Source organism: Stenella coeruleoalba (genome assembly GCF_951394435.1).
Source record: "Stenella coeruleoalba genome assembly, chromosome: 9".
NCBI lineage: Eukaryota > Metazoa > Chordata > Mammalia > Artiodactyla > Delphinidae > Stenella > Stenella coeruleoalba.
In genome coordinates this window covers 35,278,759-35,298,319 of record NC_137155.1, presented here as the reverse complement: position 1 = coordinate 35,298,319, position 19,561 = coordinate 35,278,759, and the positions used below count along the sequence as shown (strand labels likewise).

Here is a 19,561-nt window from a genome sequence, read left to right as displayed (position 1 = left end):
ACAGCATATATACCAGGTCTTGTTTCTCTACCCATTCAGCCAGTCTATGTCTTTTGGTTGGAGCATTTAATCCATTTACATTTAAGGTAGTTATCAACATATATGTTCCTATTACCATTTTCTTAATTGCTTTGGGTTAGTTATTGTAGGTCTTTTCCTTGTCTGTGTTTTCTGCCTATAGAAGTTCCTTTAGCATTTGTTGTAAAGCTGATTTGGTGGTGCTGAATTCTCTTAGCTTTTGCTTGTCTGTAAAGGTTTTAATTTCTCCATTGAATCTGAATGAATCCTTGCTGGGTAGAGTAATCGTTGTAGGTTTTTCCCTTTCATCACTTTAAATATGTCCTGCCTCTCTCTTCTGGCTTGCAGACTTTCTGCTGGAAGGTCAGCTGTTAACCTCATGGGGATTTCCTTGTATGTTATTTTTCCCCTGTTGCTTTTTTTTCTTTTGTGGTACACGGGCCTCTCACTGCTGCAGCCGCTCCCGCTGTGGAGCACAGGTTCTGGACACGCAGGCCCAGCGGCCACGGCTCACCGGCCCAGCCGCTCTGCGGCATGTGGGATCCTCCTGGACCGGGGCACAAACCCACGTCCCCTGCACCGGCAGGCTGACTCCCAACCACTGCGCCACCAGGGAAGCCCCCTTGCTGCTTTTAACATTTTTTCTTTGTATTTAATTTTTGATAGTTTGATTAATATGTGTCTTGGCGTGTTTCTCCTTGGGTTTATCCTGTATAGGTCTCTGCGCTTCCTGGACTTGATTGACTATTTCCTTTCCCATATTAGGGAAGTTTTCAACTATAATGTCTTCAAATATTTTCTCAGTCCCTTTCTTTTTCTCTTCTTCTTCTGGGACCCCTATAATTCGAATGTTGGTGCATTTAATGTTGTCCCAGAGGTCTCTGAGACTGTCCTCAGTTCTTTTCATTCTTTGTTCTGTATTCTGCTCTGTGGTAGTTTTTTCCACTATTTTATCTTCCAGGTCACTTATCCCTTCTTCTCCCTCAGTTATTCTGCTACTGATTCCTTCTAGAGAATTTTTAATTTCATTTATTGTGTTGTTCGTCATTGTTTGTTTGACCTTTAGTTCTTCTAGGTCCTTGTTAAAAGTTTCTTGTATTTTCTCCATTCTATTTCCAAGTTTTTGGATCATCTTTACTACCATTACTCTGAATTTTTTTTCAGGTAGACTGCCTATTTCCTCTTCATTTGTTTGGTCTGGTGGGTTTTTATTTGCTCCTTCATCTGCTGTGTGTTTCTCTGTCTGCTCATTTTGCTTAACTTACTGTGTTTGGGGTCTCCTTTTCGCACGATGTAGGTTTACAGTTCTCGTTGTTTTTGGTTTCTGCCCCCAGTGGGTAAGGTTGGTTTGGTGGGTTGTGTAGGCTTCCTGGTGAGGGCACTGGTGACTCTGTTCTGGTGGATGTGGCTGGATCTTGTCTCTCTGGTGGGTAGGACTGTGTCTGGTGGTGTGTTTTGGGGTCTGTGTGACCTTATTATGATTTTAGGCAGCCTCTCTACTAATGGGAGGGGTTGTGCTCCTGTCTTGCTAGTTGTTTGGCATAGGGTATCCAGCACTGTAGCTTGCTGGTCGTTGAGTGGAGCAGGGTCTTAGCGTTGAGATGGAGATCTCTGGGAGAGCTTTCACCATTTGATAGTACATGGAGCCAGGAGTTCTTGGTGGACCAATGTCCTGAACTCGGCTCTCCCACCTCAGAGGCACAGGCCTGACACCCAGCCAGAGAACGAAGACCCTGTCAGCCACACGGTCTGTTCCAGGCTGTTTTTGGTGCAGGTGACAGAATGGAGTACAAGAGAAATGAGATCCTTGCCTCAGGGAGCTCACGGTCTCATGGGCAAGTTGGATAGGAAAATCTGGAATACAAGACAGTGGAGCAAGGGAAGTTCTCAAACTCAGGAGATGAGCCTCTTGGTTACTTAAATCGAGCTCTGAGAAGCAGTGGCAGGCTGGCATGTGATCTGGGAGGAACGTAGGACATCAGTAGCACCGGTGATGTTCTAAGCCAGGCCAGGGGTCGGAAGACGTTTTTAGATTGCTGGTTTGTTGTAAAAGGATATAACTCAAAAACAGCCAGATGGACGAGATGAATAAGGCAAGATATGGAAAAGGGCATGGAGCATCGATGCCCTGAGCGTACCACGTGTTTGCCAACCCAGAAGCTCTGAGCTATGTGATTTTAAAACAATATGAAACAGGTAATAATATAAAAAGTAAATAAAGCAATTATTTCTTCAACGTGGGGCAGAAAATTCTTTCACCTATGCAAACAAATCAAGCTAAAAATGAAGAAAATATCTATTCAACAAGAACAACAGAACAGTTATGTCCAAAGTTAGTAATTTCCTTATGAATATATAAAAACAGTCCTGTTAATATGGGCTCAAAAGTGTTTAGAGACCAGGCTTAACCTGGTCTCTAAACACTTTTGAGCTATTAATAGTTTATCTCACTCTATTCACGAAGTACTTTAATGAGATTATCATGGTGGCAACCATATATTTTCCACTACTCTAATTGAAAAATATACTCTCTGGGGCTTCCCTGGTGGCACAGCGGTTGAGAGTTCGCCTGCCGATGCAGAGGACACGGGTTCGTGCCCCAGTCTGGGAAGATCCCACATGCCGCGGAGCGGCTGGGCCCATGAGCCATGGCCACTGAGCCTGCACGTCCGGAGCCTGTGCTCTGCAATGGCAGAGGCCACAACAGTGAGAGGCCCGCGTATAACAACAACAACAACAACAACAACAACAACAACAACAACAACAACAAAAAATATATATATATATATATACACTTTCTGATTACTTAAGTAGTAAACTGTCATTTCAAAGCTTTAGTCCACCCAATCAAATGTCACCATTAATTATTATTATTTTATTGGCTTAATAATAATTGTTTATTTTAAAACCCTGAAAGAAGGATTCTCATGACTTAAAATAAATGTCACAGAACACCTATTCCAATTTATCCTGTGATAAGTTATTTTGTTCTAAGTTAAAAAGAAAAGAATATTTAATAAAAAATAAAACAGAGAGGGCTTCCCTGGTGGCGCAGCGGTTGAGAGTCTGCCTGCCGATGCAGGGGACACAGGTTCGTGCCCCGGTCTGGGAAGATACCACATGCTGCGGAGCGGCTGGGCCCGTGAGCCACGGCCGCTGAGCCTGCGCGTCCGGAGCCTGTGCTCCGCAACGGGAGAGGCCACAACAGTCAGAGGTCCACGTACCGCAAAAAATAAAATAAAAATAAAATAAAACAGAGAAATAGTTTGTTTACATTCGTTATGTTTAAGAGTCCTCATACTTCTATGAAACAAGAGGGTTATATTTGGTAAGAATTAAAAACATTATTTGGTTAATGTTAAACTTAATTTAGATTTTGGTTCTTCATAACTTAATGGATCAAGGATTTAACTGTTAACAATTGGAAAAGGACGCCATTTTAAATAACCATAGCTTTAAATTATACTGCCAAAAATAAAACCACCAAATGTCCAGTGATCCCCATCCCTACTTTAAACCAAACCCAAATACCTCTGCAAAGCACAGCACATACACACACTCTTAATATCAGAAATATACACTTATTCTAATTTTCCAAGGTATACCACTGATACTTCGTCACTAGTCCACAATGATTAAGACTGGTTAAAATTTGATTTATTGGTTAAATGTGCAAAATCATTATAACATTCATGTTGCTTATAAAAAAATTCTTACCTTATTTACTTAGCTTTGGTCAATACCTTAGCATCCCTCAGAGCTTTTTAGAATCAAACATGGAATCAAGAAACAATGTAAAGTACACAAACTTTCAAAACCTCATTACCTGTTCAGTGATCCTCATGTGGAAGTCGTGGAAGTCACTATAACGACGGTAGGTTTTCCACATCTCCTCACTGTTTAGACTGCGCCGGTGTACAGTGATGGCATATAATGCGTATGTCTTGCCATGATCGTTACAAACGCCTGCCACAGCATATGGGTCATAGTCAGCATATACTAGTCATTTAAAACAAAATGAAAAGGAACAAAAGACACAGAAAGGAGGAAGATGAAGAACAAAAACAAACAAAAAGGACAACATGAAATGAAGAAGAATTTGAAATGACAGACTGAGACGAAAGGATGTCACGAAAGGATAAAATAGATTCCCATCCTCTGTACTCACATCCATAATGCGTTATATATGATGGCTACATTACAAAATGATCTACAAGTTTATGATGATACTGCCAACCACACAGTGATGTCTACTTTGGACTCTCTTCCCAATGAGCTTTTATTTATTATCAGTTATGATAACACAGTACCACCTCATACTATAGTATTAGAGTCTCTTAAATTTAATAGAAGAAAAACAACAGAAACAAAATAATAACCTCTGTACTAGCCTTCACTATTCAGCTCTAACTCGATAGCTTTTTAACTGAACAGCAAGCAAAAGCTATAGGATAAGACCTATCTTCTCTTTTGGCAAATCTCTTTCTTGTTTAAAATATTCAACAATTTACAAGTGTAATTTATTCTGAAGACTGTTCTAAATAGTTATATTCCTACTTAATTGACACAAACCATCCAAGCCAGGTAGTCTCAAAAATCAAAACCTATTCCTATTCTGTACTAATCTTAAGTAAAAAGACATATTTTGAATCATTTTGTCTTTCTCATGTTCCAGTTTTTCCCTCTGTGTTGTATTCTATTCTAGATCATCTCTTCAGGTCTCTAAAAGTTTATCAGTCTCCACTCATTTGTACCTGGTCTGTTTCTTAATTCAGCCACTCACCTTAATTTCAATAAGTAATTTTTTTTACTTCTATAATTTCATATGGTTCTTTTTTTATAGTGTGGTATTCTTGCCTCGTTTTATCTCTACAAATATTTTTAACATACTCTTGGGCTAGAAAACCCTGTGGTACACAACCACTTCAGGATGGCTGAATCTAGACACACCAATATCGCGATACAAGACAGGCTTTCAATTTCATATGGGTGATAGATACCATTCCCAACCACAACCTTGACATTCTTTGTTCTTTCCTTTGACAGTAGGCTAAGTTCTGGTTCCTCTTTCACATCAAGCCACCTCTGTGACTCTGGGCTTTATGCAAATGACTGTGTTCCAGCTTCTCCTTGCCTTAGCCCATCCTGCCTCTTCTAAACTTGAGGGCATGAAAATGCTGTCAAAATCAAGACAGCAGTCTTCACGCTCCTATAAGCTCCTTGGCTTCAATTCCTCTTCATTTCCCTAAATTTGCTTTTCCTCATGGTCTATTACACCTGTAGATTTCCCCTTTTAGCTATTTTTATTCTGTTGTTTTCAGCCCTTAGATGTGTGGGAAGCAAGATTTCCCACAGCAGTTTAGACTACCATGTTGACCAGAAGTATAAACTGCTCTTCTAATAGTAGATTATACTGATCCATAATTACAAAAAAAAAAAAGTGGCCAAGCTTTGGAGCTGACTAAATATTTGTATTTTGTATATAATTAGGCAAAGAGGGGTCTGTGCAGCTTCTTAGTAAATTATTTTAATAATATAATAGCTACAAATCTATACTGGCAAACGTAGTTGGACAGGAACCTCTCCCAGCCTTTCATTAAAATTTTTCTAAGATTTGCACTTTCTATTCAAAATTGTCCTTCATTCCCTTACCATCTAATATCAGTGTTCCTGACTTGACAAAATAGAAGACTAGGGATAGACCTGGGTCATCTTGCTGTCAGAGGCTTTAACTCTAATATTCACTGTTCACCTCTTTCAAATATCCTTCACTCGGAGGAACAAAGTGTACAGCAATTTTTCGACTATGTGGAACAAAGTGTACAGCAATTTTTCATCACCCAAGAGAACCACCATCACTCAACAGAGTTAGCAAGGCAACAAGGGAATGGATTCACCTGTTGTGTTCAAGATACGTTTGGGAAAGGATAATAGGAAGCAGGGGCCAATTAGGCAGCAAACCATAACCAATTAGGAGTTAATAAGAACAAGGAGAATAGCAAGAAATAGAAAAGGAAAGAAGAAAGGAATGTAAGAAAGCATTCTAAAAAAGAATGATCAGATTTGTCACAAATTGATAGGCAAGGGAGATCATGACTAGGATGCATGCACAATAGGAAGAATAATGGGGCTATTATAAAAGAAGCACTAAGACAGAAAGGTAATTTGATTTTAAAAGATAATGAGGTTACATATATTTTGAGATGATGGTGAGATATTATAGTGGAAATAACAGGTTTTGTTTGCATTAGGACAATGTTACTACTCGTAACAGGTGATGTGCAACCTCTTCGTTCCTAATCCATGGCCAGACAAGGAACTAGGATCAGAATATAAATAAATCTCATCACTAAACACATTGCCTAACGTAGCCAGTATTTTTTAAAACAAGATTTCTCAGTGAAGAAGCCAGTACACTGTAGTCTATGGATCACTCCTTAAATAGCATTGGACTCTTAAGTTCTACTTCCCATCATACAGATGTTAAGGACATGGGATCCAGACTCAAAGAGACTCTGAAGCCCAACTCATAAAAGAAATCTTTATTGAACAAACACTAATATATAATGCCCACCATGTAATTACGAATACAGTTAATTAGTCCCATAACAATCCTATGAGGCAAGTATTATTATTATTATCATTAATATTCCATTTTACAGATGGGGAAATTGAGATACAGAGATGTTAAGGAACTCAGCCAAGTTCACCCAACTATTAGGTGGAAGAGCTGGAGTTTGAACCTAAGCAATTTGGACAAAAAGCTGTGCTCTTAACCACTACACTATGCTGCCCCTTTAGTGTTTATACATAAATTTGTCTGACAGAAATTACAATTTATTAAAAATGCTTAGTATTATGCTTCTGTATCTTTTAAGAAGCTAATAAATACTTGTTGAATGAATGGACAAAGCAGCTAGAAAACTAGAACCCTCAGAGAAGAGAAAGATCCACATAAGAAATATGGACATTAGTATCTTCTTCTACACACAAAAGTTTAAGGACTTGAAGAAAGAAATAAAAGGACAAATTCTAAATGTTGCACTTTAACAAAGGCTTTCATATTTCGAAGACAACTCAACAAAGATAGTTTTTTAAAAGAATTTTAAAATTTTAAGGAAGGAAAAAGTGAGACAAATGTATCAAAAGCTAGAAAGAAACGCAACTAGACCCTCTGGTTTTATTGACAACAACGTATGCACCAACTATTTGGAAAAGATAAAGGAAAAACTGAAAAAGCAATTATAGATAACTTATTACAGAAATCTGGCAGAAAACACAATGGAAAATTAGACTCCAGCTCCAGTGAAAAGAAAACAAGATCTTAAAAAAATAGATGCAAATGATCTTTTTAAAACTACACTTGTACTATTAAATCTCTTTCCAAATTATCTAAATTATAAGTATGAAATTGAACTCAGGTATTTATCTGTACGTTTATACTTCAGTATGTAATCTGACAAACACACTCCTATATTGTAGGAATACTGAGAAGCCAAATAAGAAAATCGGCATTGGCATTATCTAATAACCCAATAACAATGATGGAAATTGATTTTTTTCCTCAGTTCACTAGCCACTTTGCACATATGCTGATTCAGTCATGAATCTCACCTCATCCAAGCATTTGTTGAACTTCTATAAACTCCTATACCAAAAAGCTTCATTTATCCAGATATCTAATCTGACTTTGCATGTATGAAAACAAATATTAAACTAAAATCTGCCCCAAGACAATTTAATAAGAATTATGCAGACAATTATCAGCTAGACTCAAAGAAAAAGAAGACTGGTTTCAAAGTTTATTAGCCATGACAAAATGCTTAAAATTTAACCTTTTTCAAACGATAACAGTGACAACCTTAAAGAAAGGAAACACCCATGTAATAAACATCATAGAATTTAATGAAGAACATGTTACAGAAAAAAAGTAATTTGAAAACATGACTACAGAACACAAAAATGATTTATAAAAATAAATGTGGAAAATAATGTAGGAGTAGTAATAGTCAATAGTTTTTAAGTAATAATTAAACCATGAAGTCTCTTACCAGTGTCTGAAATGTAAGCATGAAGTTGTACTGAGTCATCAGAAGACACATTTGAAAGGTCATCTAAAGACTGGGTGATGGAGGGGGGGAATCAGAACACAAAATTGTTAAATTTTACAGGAAAAAAAAATGTTAAAGAATTCTACATCATATATAACATTACTCATCTTTGCCCTATGTAAGCTTTATATTATTTGTATCTTTCCCCCCCAAACAATAATCCTCTTTATTTATACTAATAGGAGAGAGAGAACCTAAGATTAAGAAACTATAAAACAAAGTAATTTAGTAATCAACTTAATACATCAGATTATTTCTTCCTTCATTACCTGTCCACATACTATAATTTGCTTCTTCTCAATTATATATATTCAATACATGGCAAAAAAAAAATGTGGATAAAAATAAGCAGACATATTCTTAAATCAACATTTCAATTTTAATGCTGAAATATACTAGAGCCAACTTTGTATTCTTTAACTTAACACTGTTGTTAACTTAGAAATAGTTTTAGTTAATTTAGATTCCTTATCTATAAAATGAGAACAATCGTACCTACATCAAAGGGTTATGTGAGGACTAAAGGAAAAGACATGTAAAACATTTAGAAAACTGCCAAACATAAAAAATGTTAGCCATTATTATGATTACTCACTAAATGAAGTGAATCCACAGTTTAAGATATTTTAAATAATTTTCAAAAATTATTCCATAAACAAAAAGTATTACTGATCGATTCAGAATAAATCTTTTGTAACTATGGACTTTAGCTCTAAACTTAAAACTTTTTTGCTACATATCCATACACCCACACATACAAAGAAGGGAACATAACGCATATAATGAAGGCAGACTGTATGGAAAAGAATTAACACAACAGACTTGAAGTTGCTCTCGTTAGAAAGGACTGCTTTCAAGGTTGGCCCTTGGACAATATCTGGGAAGTCAGATTTAGAAAAGGTTCCCTCCATTCCCTAACTGCTAAGAGTGGCTCACTCTACGTAACTATCTGTACAAACAATGTGGTTTATGCTGAATACCTGCTTTCCTTCTGGGAGTCATTTTAGTTTATGCTAGGCAGAGGGTGTCTGTGTGATCCACCTCCAATAAAAACCCTGGGCACTTAGTATCAGATGAGCCTTCCTGGTGGCAACATTTCACACATGTTGTCATAGTCACTGCTGGTGAAATTAAGTCTGTCCTATGTGACTTCCATGGAAGAGGATTCTTGGAAACTTGTGCCTGGTTTTCTCTGCACTTTGCCCCATGCACCTTTTCCCTTTCTTGACTTTGCTTTATATCCTTTTGCTGTAATAAATTCTAGCCATGAGTATGACTATGCCGGGACCTGTGAGTCCTCTTAGTAAATCAATAAACATAGGAGTGGTCTTGGGGACCTATAACACACAGACATTATATGATTCAGACACATTTTACACTTAGAAAACCATAGGATTGAATGAACTTTGGAGTATTAATGTGATATTACCAGTTATCACTAAGAGTCATCTAAATGACTTAAATGAAGCCATGCATATGACACAAAGCCATTTAAATTAAGCAATTACAGTCTAAGAAGAAAGCCAAAATTCTATCTACTAAAGACTGATCATCAGGAGAAGCAAAATTTGATAATTCCATACAGATTAACCACAAATCAAGTGGGAGAACCATTCAATTAAATTAGGTCTAGTCCAGGCTTCACCACTGATACCTTAAGAGACTTTAGCCATAAAAAAAAAAAAAAAAAAAGAGACTTTAGCCATTATCAACTAGTCTTTCCTGTTTCTCAGTTTTCCCAATGTTATAATGGTGTAATACCTGTTCTACAATTCTATCAGGATATAAAGTGAATGAAAATACTTTGAAAAGATATAGAATGCACTTATTTTTTTAAGTGCTCACCTGACCTACAATAAAACATTTTGACAGAAACAGCACAACTTTTGTTTTAGTATTATTTTTACATGAAAGATAGAAGCCCCAGAGGAAATGGAATATTCTACAAGATTTAAGATTGTTATCTACTGTAATCGTCTTCTAATTACAAGCTAGCACCAAGAATATAAAACAATCACCTTTTTCAAAAAAAACATCATTATTATTGGTAACCTACCCTTGCAGGTAACATTTATTTACCATTTATTTACATTACTTATTACTTTAAACACATTAGCATCTTATATACTATGCAACCCAGAAGTTGTTGAAAAACTCTGTATAATATATAAATGTCTTTTTAGCACATTTAAAATATACAAGTAATATTATTTTCATTAAATATGATTAAAAAAATCCAATGAGATATCTCTTAACCATTAGTCACAGTTACAATGCATATGTAACTATCAACTAGACTACATAAAGTTACAACTGGTGAAATAATAACTACAGAACTACATTGTGATTTAGAACTATAAGTATTGATTAGTCATAGAAAACTGTGATTTCAAAACAAGTGCATTAATGCTGTCCTGAAATAAAATCAGTTTGTAAAGTAATTCTTGGGTTAAGATTCTTGAATTCCTTGCCCAAAAAAAAAAAAAAAAAGTGGTTTTTTTTTTTAACACTATGCTAAGATAAAAACCAAAAATTCTAATTTACTATGATAATCAATTGAGCAAACACAACTACAATGGCACTTCTAAAAATGTTTATAATTTATGTGTCAGTTTCAATCACAAAATGAGTAAACCACCACATTAAATATTTTCTTTGCTTAGTATACTGGAATAAACTATTATGATCTAGTTTATAATTTTAATACAATTAATAAATGTTATCTTCATCAAACATGAAAAATATCTGATGGTTTTTAAAACAATTCTTTATAATCTTAAACTATTTTTTTAAATGCAGCTGTTCATTAAAATCTATGTATTAAAAAAATAGAATTGAAAAAGTCTAGCTACTTAAAAGCTTAGATTTAACAGATGTGAAAACCAAAAAACTGTAAGTCACTGACCTCAAGTGTGACCTTTTTCAATCCACACTGTTCTGGTTTATATCACTATGTGATAAAAGGGATCTCTTTTACTTGAAAAAGCATTTATTCCCAATAGGGAATGAAGAAAAAAAATATTTTTTACTAGTGTTCAAACACTTGTACAAGCACTACAAAGGTGAATATTAAAAAATTTCAAACCAAGGAAAAGTTTCATCACATTTGGAAACTTTCTATATAATGGGCATTATATTGCTAACACTCTTCATTCTCTGGGACCTATTCCTTTTCATTATAACTCTGTGGAATATGAGAAGTAAATGGTAATGATACCAAATAATTTAGGAAAACATTTAAAACGTTACTAAATATATGACATAACGCTATGGCTGATTTGCTTTAGTGTTTCGTTAAAGGTTATACGTTGCACAATAATAGAACATTTATACAATAAAGTAATTTTAGAAATAAATGTAGTAGTGAGGAACATAAGACAATGGACCTCTAAACTATTTAGCTATCACAAAACGTTTGAAAGAAAATGTGTTTTAGGTAGAAGGAAAAACAAAGCAAACAATCTCCGCCCATCCCCCACAAATTCTGGACTGAAACTTTCATAGAACACTAATATTTCTTTCCAGCAGCATTTTATGAAATAAGGTATTCAATGGCAAGGATGGATATATAAAAGAACTGAAATGTTCATTGTTTCACACTTCACCTTGAATATATGAAATGTCAATGACAGTTTATATGCTAAAAACATGTCATTCTTAAACCTGTAATCATAGAATACAGTTGCTTAATTCTTGTAAAACCCTCTAAGCTTAAAAAAGGGTTTTTTTTACAATAACTTGAATCTTTTATAGTGTAGACTTTAAAGAAATATCTTTTAAGTTTTCAGATATCCCAACTAATTTTATATTTCTTTTCTAAATACAAGAAGAAAAAACTAATTCCAGTGTAAACATTTATATGTCACAAATTTACTGCCCATCATAGCACTGACCAGAGTCATTTTCAAATATTAAATACTGGGGTTGAAAATAATAAAATCATTTTTTATCACCTGCAACTAAATCATTCAGGTGTGGCTTAAGCACATTTTTTAAAATGAAAAAAAATTTCATGTCATTTTTAAGTTCTAATTAACAGATCCCTTATTTGTGAATTCAATATTTCTTTAAAAGCATAACAACTTCTTACAAAGGATGACTTGGGGACTTCTAATAAATCATTTATTTACATATGTTAAGGCTCAGTCTTTCACATTGTTTTCAGGCCACTTTATTAATTAAAGTACTCATAACAGTACTTACCAAATTTATGCTTCCTGTAGGAGACCCATTAAAAGATTCTGTGAGAAGGGAAATTCAACTTAGTATACAGTAAAAAACTTTTGAAACTGCTTTATCTATCTAAGGTTCAAACACTAAGAACAAAAGTCACACAAGCCAAGATATAACAAAACAGTAAATTGTGGTACACTATTCCCAAACACCTATTCCCATTGTTTTCCAAGCCAGATATTTCAGTGAAAATAGTTATGTACCTAAGTTGCTCCCCCCCCCCAAAAAAAGGTATTTATGTACAGGAAAGCAATTATTATATATCTTATTCTCACAGTATCATATTAAGTTGTCTAATACAATGTAGATATGAGGTAAACACTGCAGAGTGAAGTCCACTAGGAAATGTCAGAGGTATTTTGCTATTTCTGTCCCACTGGATTAATATTACAAATAAAATTATTCTTTAATATGAAGGATAAATAGATTGACTTTTAATATATCTATAAAGTCTACTTATTCTTGGTTGATCTGGATCAAAAATATTCAAAATCTAGATTCTTAAATGAATATACAATTAATAGAACAAAAGATACATAAAATCCCATGTGTAATGTCATTTAATTAAAAAGCAACTAAAATTATTTTTAAAAATTAACGTTAGAGACTAAGTGAATTATTAAAATTAACATCTTTCCCTCAGAATTTTAGTCTATATCTGAAAAAATTAGGTTACCAATTAAGATATCCCTCTGTTAAAAACACAAATGAATATATGGTAAAGCAATATTCATAAACAGTTTAAAGTTAATGTATGGCTTGTAGCCCTTAAGAGATTATTTATAATTTGGATCTCTAGATGGGTCTTCAAAGGAAATTTCTATTACTCTTGAAATAGGCAGTTGGTGTTGCTTTCCAACTTCAACAACTCTAAATGCCCAAGAACACTTCTCGGTTCCTCAAAACTTTGGTCACAAAAATAGGAAATCCCACCTAGGATTACCCCTTGGTTAACAGCAAGGTGAAAATTAAAATGAGTAAACAAACAGTTCTCTAACCTCCTTATTCAATTATATGCCTCCTACCTCCTTCTGTGGTCTGCCCACCTCTTAAGTCTTCCCACCAAAGACATGTCAAATTAAAAGAGAAACTAGGAGCAAAACAAGGCATAGTTTACTTTCTTGATCAATAATAAGATCCAGAAATAGAGTCTAAAGCCAATCTAGGTCCACATTTAATCAAAACTTTAATAACTGGTTATTAATATTAGAAAACAAAAGAAACTATTGTTTGACATGATGAGAAAAACGTGACTGAAATTAAAATTTAAAACAGCACAATTTAAATATTTTTAAAAGGCTGTGAAAGTATGTAGGAAAAAATACTCTTAAAATAATTTAAAGCTGAACTAACTAAAGAAGGCAATTACGAACAAAGAAAGAGAAAAGGAAAAAAGGGGAGGAGAGGAGGACAGAGAGCATGGGTTAGCACGCCATCCAGCCACCTACCTACCTACCTACAGAAGTCTAGTTAAATAGGAATGAAATTTCTTCCACAGCAAAGAAAAACCACCAGCAAATACTACTACACATGGTAAGATTTGACCCACTAATTCTGTGCTCAGTTTAGGCTGCATTTTCTTAAAATCAGCTACATATTAAACACTAGATTAGGTAATTATTTCAAAATGTCTAAAAAGTAGCCAAAACTTCAGGACTTTAAAAAATACACAAAGTGCCAGGAAGCTTAATTTGAAAAGTCAGACAATGAATTTATAACCAGAAGATTTAACAAAGGCCTATTTTTAATTAAACAGTCTTATAAAGACAAGAAAATCATAAGCATCACTATTTGAAAAAGTTGTCACAAGTGCCTAAAACCTAAACACTGACAAAGATAATATACCTAACTGCCATTTTTAATAATAATGTTTCATATTATACCCATCATTCCACATACTTTTTCAAATCATTTCAAAAAAGGGTTAGGCAATTTCTCAGTTATAAAATATATAAAAGCTCATCAATTACGACACAGAATGTTAAAAAGCAATGTCCTAGAAAGACGAAAGAGATATATATATACACTAATTCCAAACTACAATCAATGATTCCGGTGTGAGGGACTACTCAATGACTGATATATAATAGAAGTACATTTACTTCAGATCAAAACTAGTTGCAGAAAAAAAACTTTTAAGCTACTCTGTGTTTTAAATAAGTATGAGGTTTTGAGAAGTTTGAGACAACATAAATAATTTGCTTCCATTAGTTGCATACAAGACAAATATAAATGGAAGTTAAAGTCAATTTAGAAGAATTTGAAGTTCTTACACTATAGGATCAAAACCTACTCCCAGAGAATATATTGTTACTGTCATCATTATATAATATTTAGACACTCATATATTAGCTGATTATGATTCAATTTATCCTCTTTCATTCTGGGTCAGATAGCAAATCTGTTTCACAATACTAAGGAAACTTCTAAAGTAGACAAAATCAACAATAAAAACATTTTAAATAGTCCTTTCTGGAAGTAGAGTTCCTACTGCAAATTTCATAGCAGCTATGCAAAAGATTTTTCAAGAGACAGTAAATAGATATACTATATAACATACTTGAGGTACACTGAATTTTACTATTCATCTCCCACAGAAGTGCTCTTAAAAGAAAAAACACTTCCTCAATTATGCAATCAAATCCAGTTAATAAAATGTTATCCCAATTTTACAAATAACCAAGATATTAGATCAACAATCAATATAAAAGTTATTACAACATGGAAACTTCTGTAACTAGATTTCTTAGATTATTTAAAAAGTAAAATCTTGCTGGAGAGGGTGTGGAGAAATGGGAACCCTCTTGCACTGTTCGTGGGAATGTAAATTGATACAGCCACTATGCAGAACAGTATGGAGGTTCCTTAAAAAACTACAAATAGAACTACCATATGACCCAGTAATCCCAGTACTGGGCATATACCCTGAGAAAACCATAATTCAAAAAGCGTCATGTACCACAATGTTCATTGCAGCTCTATTTACAATAGCCAGGACATGGAAGCAACATAATTGTCCATCAACAGACGAATGGATAAAGAAGATATGGCACATATATACAATGGAATATTACTCAGCTATAAAAAGAAACGAAATTGAGTTATTTGTAGTGAGGTGGATGGACTAGAGTCTGTCATACAGAGTGAAGTAAGTCAGAAAGAAAAAAACAAATACCATATGCTAACACATATATATGGAATCTAAAAAAAAAAAAATTGTTCTGAAGAACCTAGGGGCAGGACAGGAATAAAGACGCAGACGTAGAGAATGGACTTGAGGACACAGGGTAGGGGAAAGGGAAGCTGGGACGAAGTGAGAGAGTGGCATGGACATATATACACTACCAAATGTAAAACAGACAGTCAGTGGAAATCAGCCACATAGTGCAGGAAAATCAGCTCGGTGCTTTGTGTCCACCTAGAGGGGTGGGATAGGGAGGATGGGAGGGAGATGCAAGAGGGTGTGGAGAAAAGGGAGCCTTCTTGCACTGTTGATGGGAATGTAAATTGATACAGGCACTATGGGGCACGGTATGGAGTTTCCTTAAAAAACTAAAATTAGAACTACCATACAACCCAGCAATCGCAGTACTGGGCATATACCCTGAGAAAACCGTAATTCAAAAATAGTCATGTACCACAATGTTCATTGCAGCCTTATTTACAATAGCCAGGACATGGAAGCAACCTCAGTGTCCATCAACAGATGAATGGATAAAAAAGATGTGACACATATATACAATGGAATATTACTCAGCCATAAAAAGACACGAAATTGAGTTATTTGTAGTGAGGTGGATGGACCTAGAGTCTGTCATACAGAGTCAAGTAAGTCAGAAAGAGAAAAGCAAATACCATATGCTTACACATATATATGGATTCTAAAAACAAACAAAAAAAAAATTGGTCATGAAGGGGCCGGACGGGAATAAAGACACAGACCTACTAGAGAATGGACTTGAGGACACGGGGAGGGGGAAGGGAAAGCTGGGACAAAATGAGAGAGTGGCATGTACATATATACACTACCAAATGTAAAACTGATAGCTAGTGGGAAGAAGCCGTATAGCACAAGGAGGTCAGCTTGGTGCTTTGTGACCATCTAGAGGGGTGGGATAGGGAGGCTGGGAGAGAGATGGAAAAGGCAAGAGATATGGGGATATATGTATATGTATAGCTGATTCACTTTGTTATAAAGCAGAAATTAACACACCATTGTAAAGCAATTATACTCTAACAAAGATGTTAAAAAAATATATAGAAAAAAATTTAAAAATAAACAGTAAAATCTCACTAATATAGACTAGGGAGTGGGGAGGATAGGTAGAGAACAGGGGAGGCTGGAAAGCTTCCATAATAGAGGTATTTTTTAAAGCAGTGCTCACTATCTAATACATCTATTATATCTCCAACTTCAAGTGGTCCTGTCCATAAAATCTATTCATAAGTAAATAAGCATAATTAAAGCACTCTCTTAAAATAATTCCTTAGTCCAGGGCTTCTCTGGTGGCACAGTGGTTGAGAGTCCGCCTGCCGACGCAGGGGACACGGGTTCATGCCCCGGTCCGGGAAGATCCCACATGCCGCGGAGCGGCTGGGCCCAGTGAGCCATGGCCGCTGAGCCTGCGCGTCCGGAGCCTGTGCTCCGCAACGGGAGAGGCCACAGCAGTGAGAGGCCCGCGTACCGCAAAAAAAAAAAAAAAAAATTCCTTAGTCCAATCTTTCCCATTTACTTTGTATTTACATTGCTTATTTGCTGGAAAGTTTATCAAATACTAGATATTTAATTAGAGTTTAATAAGTACTTCTGAACTGAATCACAAGTAAAATGGTCATCAGGTCTAAAATCTGCAAACTGTACTCTAAGTGCTGCCTCTCCCACTATTCTTAAATAACAAATTATTTACTACTAATAAAAACTTATATTTGCGTTTTAGTTTATATTTCATTTTTATATACAGAATTCCATTAAAATATGACAACTCTGAGGTAAGATATTATTATGAGAAGAATATTATTCCAGATTTACAGCTGAGAAAGAGGCTTAAAGAAATTGTTTGGCCAACATCACACAGGCAATAAGAAAAGGATTAAAATCTAAGTATTATGACAAAGTCTGCTTTCTTTACTATAACATGTAGATAGAAAAAAACTGAACGATTGGAATAAATGACTCTTATAGCTTCTCCCAGCTTATACTGGGCAGGATTTGGAAAAGGGTACAGTTAAAGAGGGAAAAAACTGTATTTTTATGTTTTATAGTTTATGGTATATTCTCAGATTCATCACTTGTTATTTCATTTAATCTTCTCAATAATCCTATTGCTAGTCATGACTATTATTACTTATAAACAAAAGGGAAACTACCATAAAAACACTGGGGTGACACAACTCAAGAAAACATGCTTCTTTAAGAATTCTATTTTCAACAGTTACATTCAAATTTGTTATTAAATTTTAACATTTTAATTTAGTATAGTAAGTAAACTGTCATTTAATTACAGATTTTTAAATATACTACAATTTATATTTGGGTTTCAAAAACATTTTTTATCTTATTTGAAAGGACTTTTTTTGGTAAGCAGAATATATACAGGAAAATACATATACACATAAATGTACAACGTGTGCCACCTTACCTCCATCACCATCATCTGATCCTCTGAAACTAGGATCTTTTAACATATCCAGCTCGGCTAACATGCGCACATAAAGTGCATTCTGCCTGAAGGAAGGATAAAATCTTTCATCTCGTAGCATCAATTCATATACCTTATTGAAATAAATCAAGATATTCAATCATTAATGCAGATAATGCAGTGATTTCCACTAATAAGATTTCAACGAAAGCTAGATAGAGGTCTTACTGTAATAAATTACAGGTTCCATATTAACAAGATGTCAGTAATAAGACTATGTCACAACCAATAATTTTTTTCTGGTCCCTCCAGCACCCAAATTGTACTGAAACAGGTCCTACTGCAACACAAGTCACACGACAGCAGGTTACATAAAATGTTCCAGAAAGTAGTACTCTCTAAGAAACAAGTACACATAAAGGCTCAAGACACATATTCAAATAAATGAATCATGTTATTTATACATCATCAATTCATAAAATTCTAGAATCTATATCTGGCCCTGCAGTCAGATTCAAATTAAACAACCCAGCTAAGGATTTTCCTCATTTGTCAATTAAATAAACAAAGAAAAACTGGCCTACCTTTTTTGTAATTGTGAAGTACTGATATTATTACCATAACTCATCTTTTTAGTTATCACCGTACTTTCTTAATGCTTCAATAACCTTTTATAAACAAATTACATGCATATAGAAATATACATTGTTTTCGAGAAAGATATAATGATAAATGTTGTACATAATACCTTCCTTTGAATGTCATCAAAGATTTCAGGAGTTGGATCTTCATGATTCAAAGTATCTGCTAATTTTGCTACCAAATAATCATCAACAGTAACTCTTGGAGATGCCTGACAGAGAAAAATAACAGTAGTATTGATCTTTGGATTTTCTATATACAAGTTAAGCCTTAATAGTAGGAGAATAATGGAATCATATTATTGAAACTAAATGCCAGAAAATCCTTGGTTTGTAAATGACACCCTGATGATTAAAGGCTGAAATAAGAGCTAGAACCTTCTTGTCATCAGGTACTACACAGTCGACGTTCGACAAACATGGATTTAAATCTTGACTTTTGCCGAGCAACTTACCTCTCACTAGGCTTCACTTAATCTGCAAAATGGTGGTAAATACCACATATGGTTATTATGAGGATGAAAAGAGATTTACGTAAGGCATATGTGTCTAGCACATAGGAAACTCTGTCATTAGGAGTTAGTGTTGAGCACTCAGTAGTCCTAGATGTGTATTTAATAAAATACCAAAAGAATAATCCATTTGTTATTTATCATTTAACGTTAGAAACAATCCTTTTGAATGGCATCTAAAAGAGACTATGCTTATCTTAATTTGGTTTTATAATACTGCAGCAAAGTTCCCACATGATACAGGATGGAAAAAATCTGAGAAGTTAATTTGTTCCAACAATTTCCATCTCAAGGTGCATAATGTGACAGATACTACACAGAAATATAAAATATCATGTTCAGTGTGAAAACTTACTGAAAGAAAATAACGCTGAGAAGCTAGAAATATGGTCATCTTTGGCATGTCA

General features: G+C 34.7%; 1 protein-coding gene across 2 annotated transcripts in view; it reads right to left on the bottom strand.

Annotated features, from left to right (window-relative positions):
* Positions 1–19,561, bottom strand: part of SNX13 (sorting nexin 13) — a 137,823-nt gene that overhangs the window by 34,352 nt on the left and 83,910 nt on the right. For both annotated transcript variants that reach the window (XM_079931864.1, XM_079931865.1), the window contains exons 14-18: positions 18,750–18,854; positions 18,002–18,134; positions 12,333–12,370; positions 8,070–8,139; positions 3,845–3,984 (exon numbers count right to left, since the gene is read on the bottom strand). In XM_079931864.1, the coding sequence (XP_079787990.1) occupies positions 3,845–3,984; positions 8,070–8,139; positions 12,333–12,370; positions 18,002–18,134; positions 18,750–18,854 (486 nt within the window). The remainder of the gene's footprint in view (positions 1–3,844; positions 3,985–8,069; positions 8,140–12,332; positions 12,371–18,001; positions 18,135–18,749; positions 18,855–19,561) is intronic.